Source organism: Manduca sexta, chromosome 28, assembly GCF_014839805.1.
Source record: "Manduca sexta isolate Smith_Timp_Sample1 chromosome 28, JHU_Msex_v1.0, whole genome shotgun sequence".
Lineage (NCBI taxonomy): Eukaryota > Metazoa > Arthropoda > Insecta > Lepidoptera > Sphingidae > Manduca > Manduca sexta.
Window position 1 is genome coordinate 9,871,779 of NC_051142.1, and position 6,194 is coordinate 9,877,972.

Sequence of the window (6,194 nt, forward strand, 5' to 3'; positions counted from 1 at the left end):
AATTATATTATCGGGGTAAAGATTCGTACGTCTAGAGGTAGGTACGTGCTAGTAAATATACTCGAACTGCTCTCAAGGGATATAAGTACGGAATATTAATGAAAGTACCTAGATACATGCAGTACTAAATCTATGACAAAACCAAAACACTTCTTTTGTGTCAATATAACAATGGATATTTAAGATGCGACATGTTATATCCGCTGAACTCCAGGTGTCGAATAGTGTCAGGTACGCTGTCTCAATCGGCTAACAGCGTATTGTACGGACATGTAATGATAACAAGCCGTCCTCCCATATCAAAACAAAGTGTCCATGCTATGGTGTACGCACGTTTTAGGATTTTCGTAGACAACAGCTGTTCCGTTATCGAAATATTTTAAAATTCACCCTACGAATCATACTAGTCCATGGAGAAAATGTTTTGAATGTCTAAAATTATGAACACATTTGACACGCATATCACAGATGTTTTTGTAAGGAAACTCCATTGTTTCGGGCAAATTGGTACATCGGAAAGGAGAGTGAAGTGGAACTTATTTTTTTTTATTGACGGTATCGTTCAATTTCCATTATTTTGCCAACGCCCATATATGTAAAACACAATATATTATGTTATACTTACCTACTTAATTTATGTGGAAAAATATTTACCTATAAAGTCTTATTTTGTGAAATAATCGTGGTTACCTTAAAAAAAACCTTTTGCTACAAAATACCCGTCTATATAAATGCATGTATCTTGTTTTTCATCAGTATACCGACATTGCATTTAGCCACCTCAATATGTCTTCTGTAAGGGTATTTTTGTGCGATATTTGCATCGTAATGCTATTTGGCTTTACCTTCGTGCTAACAGAAGAAACAGTGAACAGGCATGTATATAAGATTCTATCCTCTATTATTTTAACATTCACTATTTATAAATGTTAATAAAACCACTATGACGGATCACTGTTATTTAATTTGATATCTTAAACATAAACTTAAAGAACTACATTATTGTGGCTGCTCGCCGGCAGCCCGTGACAGGAAGAAAGGAAGTGGAGGCGTGTTGCCACAAAACAAATTAAATTACATATTAACAAATGTTACCCTAAACAAATATAAATGTACCCATTCAACATGCCTCCTTACATTTATATTTTAACTAAATCATATCATACACTACTCATATCAAGACAATAGCTCTATAAACATTACCTTCAGTATAACATATTAATTGTAACTTACTTTTTTTTTTTTTTTTTTTTTTTTTTTTTTTTTATATTAAAATTATCATCTTTTAATTAAACAATTTAAACCAATATTTATCTCAACATAATATCCATCTGAAAGATAAATTACTTTTACAACAACTTTAACATATCTCTAAATTTATTAAATTTATTACTTCCCAATGGTTTTGTTAAAATGTCAGCTATATTTTGATCAGATGCAATTTTTATAACATCAATTAAACCAATTTTAACACTTTCATGAACAAAATGATAATGAACTTCAATATGTTTTGAATTTTTGTGAAATTTCCGTATTTAGCAATAATTTGAGCTCCAATATTATCTTCATATATTTTTACAGGTTTACAATCTTTCTGACAAATCTCATTAATTAAACAAACTATAAATTTAATTTCAGTAACAGCTTCTGACAGCGCAATGTATTCAGCAAATGTAGATGACTTTGTTACACAATTTTGTTTCTTTGATTTCCAAAATATTACATTCCCAAACAGTCTAATTACAAATCCTGTTGTTGATTTCCTACTGACAATATCTCCTGCAAAATCTGCATCTACATAACAATCTAACATATCAGAATTTATATTCATGTTATAAATTAATTTTATATGTTTTGTTAAGTAAAGATATTTAAGTACTCGCAAAGCATATTTAAAATGTGTCTCATTATAGCAATTTTGGAATCTACTCAAATAATTAACACTGAACGATATATCTGGTCTTGTACCTGAACTAATATATAAAAGTGCTCCAATTAAATTTCTATATTTTACATTCTCATTTAATATTACAGTTTTCTAGTTTAAGATTTACTTCCATTGGTGTAGTATATAACTTTGTATTTATTATATTATAACGCTTAGCTAATGATTCTATATATGATTCCTGACTCAGTGTCATGGTCTTATTCTTTTTATAATCATAATCAATATGTATTCCAATGTATTCTTTAACTTTACCCATATCCTTCATAGTAAATTTACTTAACAGTTTGTTTTTAATATTACTCATTACCTTTTCATCTTTACAACATATTAACAAATCATCAACATATAACAAAATGTATACACTCACATTAGTATCCAATTTAAAATATAAACAAAAGTCATATTTACTTCTCTGAAATCCAAGACTAGTTAAAAACTTATTGACACATTCATACCAAGCCCGAGGGCTTTCTTTTAAACCATATAATGTTTTATTTAATTTATAAACTCTATCAGTGCCATCATCATAACCAATTGGCTGGTTTACATAAACTTCAGATAAAATTTTACCATTTAAAAAAGCAGTTTCAACATCCATCTGATGTATATTAAGATTATTTTGACAACAATAAGACAATAACAATTTTAAAGTTTGCATTTTAGCAACGGGTGAATATATATCATCAATAAAATCTTTTTGTTGAAAACCTCTTACTACTAACCTAGCTTTAAATTTATTTTCGGCTTTCTTTCTGTATATCCATTTCACATCTAAAGGCTGTTTGTCTGCTGGTTTACTTACAAGTCTCCAGGTCTCATTTTTGCCAAACTGTTCATCTCACGATTCATAGCCTCAGTCCATTCTTTTGCTTCATCGCTAGTTATTGCCTCCTGAAAATTATCTGGAATCATAGCATCACAATAGTTAACAGTTATACAATAATAACCAAATTCTTCATCAAACCGAGTTGGTGGCTTGATTTTACGCCGATTTTCTTTGTTTCAATCTACTTTATTATCATCATAACTTTCATTTGTTTCAGCATTCAAATCTTCATTAATTTTCTCATTATTTTCTTCTGCATTAGTCTCTTTCTTCTCTTCTATAATTTTCTCTTCCAATTTATTCGGCTGGCTATTACTTTTATCATTTTTCTCTTCTCTATTATCATCGAGACCAATACACATTACATCATCTTCAATTATATCACAATGTCTTGCTACAACTATTCTATTGTTTATTAATACTCTATATCCAACATCTGTATAGCCCATTAGTATGCCAAGCTCGGCTTTCCTGTCCCATTTACATTTTCTCTTTTCCTCTGGTGTTCTAACAAATACTTTACTTCCATATATCCTTAAATTTTCAATGCTTGGCCTTTGTTTGAAAAATATCTCATAAGGCGTCTTCCTTTCTATAGTGCCATTTGTTAATGTTCTATTCTTTAAATAAGCTGCGGCCATAACCACTTCAGGCCAAAATCTTTTATGCACTTTTGCCTCTGCCAATAGACATCTTGACATATCCATTATTGATCTATTGAACCTCTCTGCTGTGCCATTTAATTCATGCACATATGGCGGACAAGATTTAATCATAATTCCCTTTGATCTTGCAAAGTCAAACACTCTTTTATTAATGTATTCCTTTCCATTATCACATCTCAATTCTTTAATATTTTTCCCAGTTAAATTTTGTATCTCATTAACATACTGCATTAAACAATTATATACTTTATCTTTTGACGGAATACAATAAACTTTTGCCAACTTACTATAGTCATCTATAAAACTTAAGAAATATTTTTCACCATTAAAACCTGTAGTTCTGTGTGGCCCATTTAAATCTGTGTGTACAATTTCTAATATATCCTGTGCTCGTTTTCTATTATTTTTAAATGGCAAGTTATGCATTTTATTTTCAATACATATAGCACATTTCATGTACTTACATTCAATCTCCTTTGGTAATCCTTTCAATAATTCACTTGTACACATAGTATTCAAATTGTTAAAGTTTATATGACCAAGCATCCTATGTAATTTCTCCTTCACTGTCATACTTGATTTCTTCACTAAATTAGCATGTAATGTACTTGCATTTATATAACTCCTTTTTAATTTATACAGTCTATCTTCTTTCACTGCTATAGCTATAATAGTTCCATAGACGTTATATATTTTTGATTGTCGTCCCCTGGAAACAATTTTATGATTGTCTGTAATCTTTGAATAGCTCAATAAATTTGCTTTCATCTCTTTGACATAGAAAACATTGTTCAAAACAACTTCAGACTTTTTCCATAGACCATAAAATAAGTTTGTATTTTTCCGACCTTTGTAGCTTCTAATATTCTTCCATCACCAACTTTTACTTTAATAGGTTGTTGTAATATTTCACATGAATGATAGTACTCATCAGTATTAATTATATGATCTGTACAACCACTATCTAATAACCAAGTTAAGTGGCCAGACTGCTCAATATTATATATTTTACTTGAAGTTGAAACATTATTATTCTCAATAGTTGCAAGGAAATTATTACCACCACTCTCATTACTGGATTTATTATTATAAGTTCTTCCTCTAATATTTCTTGAATTATAATATGATCCACGTTGATGTCCACGATTATTATTAAATCTAATAAATCCATTTCCTCTACCACTGTTAACATTTCTGTGTCGACAATCTCTTTGCATGTGGCCAGGTTTTCCACAGGTAAAACATTTAAAGTTTTTATTAGGTGATGCAGAACTACTAGTGTGAGCTTTAAAAACATTTGAGTTGTCGCGTGATGGTTCATTACATTTTTCAGGTTCTTTATCCAATGATTTTAACATAATTTTACTTTTCAAATAATCTACAGTTCTGTCTTTTTTTTCTGGTAAGACGCCTATTAGATCTCCAATATGACTGTAATTACGAGGTAAGGCCTTTAACATATAATTTAATTTTTCTTGTTCACTTACCGTCGCGCCGGCTTGTTTTAACTGATTTATTGATTTCTCAAAGTCGTCAAAAATACACTTACTTGCGAATAGTTCGATAATTTTATTGCTTCTACATTGTTGCGACATATAATCTGTAGTGCCGATGATTTCTGCAGGTACATTTCATCAAATTTTGCCAATATTTTGCATGCGGAATCTAAGTCGCATATATATTCGAGTTGCTTGTTGCTTATTGCACTATAAATGTAGTTCGTTGCCTGGATATCCATCTCTTCCCACTTTGCAACATCATCCGAATCATTTTTGATTCGTATGGCAGCTTCTTTACATTTCTTAAACTCCAAAAACTTAAGTATACGTATTTTCCAGCTACTATAATCCGATCCGTCGAATATTGGAATAACTGCGTCATTGCATTTAGTAAACGCCATTTTTGCTTATTGCATATATAGCACGTTTCCACTTTATTTGCGAAAATATCTTCTTTTCTTCTTTGTATTTGCAGGCAACCACGCTCTGCTACCATGTTAATAAAACCACTATGACGGATCACTGTTATTTAATTTGATATCTTAAACATAAACTTAAAGAACTGAGCATTATTGTGGCTGCTCGCCGGCAGCCCGTGACAGGAAGAAGGAAGTGGAGGCGTGTTGCCACAAAACAAATTAAATTACATATTAACAAATGTTACCCTAAACAAATATAAATGTACCCATTCAACAATAGTATGCCTGAGTTTTTGGTGACATTACAAGGTGTGAGCTTATAACTGTTTAAATGCTGGTTCTCATTTATTTCTTGTGTACATTGTGCACTAATTAGTGTATATATTTACTAGATAAAATAATTGATATAATATGTTAATTTCAGTCAAACAGCAACTGGACGATGGTCCTAAAGGGAACTCGCTCGTGTGGTGGGTTCACCAACTCCCACTCCTGAAGCTAGAATGTGCGCCGCTGCTGTCGCAAAAAACACCGAGTCTAGTCGTCAAATGCGATCAAGAGGGGATAACTCGTGCAAATTGCTGTGTAACGCTTTAGCTACTGCCACAAAGCCAAAGGACCAGAAGTGTTGTGCAATAGACTAAAAGACGCTAACGAATTGAAGGTACGGTATAAGTCTGTAATAAACTAACATTTGCCTGTAGCTCCGCCCGCCTGAAAATGTTATTCCGGAATACAAATTAGCCCATAGCACACAAGTGTAATGTGTAGCTTCCTATAACTTCTTAAAAAATCGCTTTAGTACATAAGTTCCTGAGATTAGCGCGTTCAAATAAA

General features: G+C 31.4%; 1 protein-coding gene across 1 annotated transcript in view; it reads left to right on the plus strand.

Annotated features, from left to right (window-relative positions):
- The first annotated feature begins 735 nt into the window (after window positions 1–735).
- Window positions 736–6,194, plus strand: part of LOC115445119 — a 12,830-nt gene continuing 7,371 nt past the window's right edge. Inside the window, exon 1 of the mRNA XM_030171222.2 lies at window positions 736–875. Within this exon, the coding sequence (XP_030027082.2) occupies window positions 736–875 (140 nt within the window). The remainder of the gene's footprint in view (window positions 876–6,194) is intronic.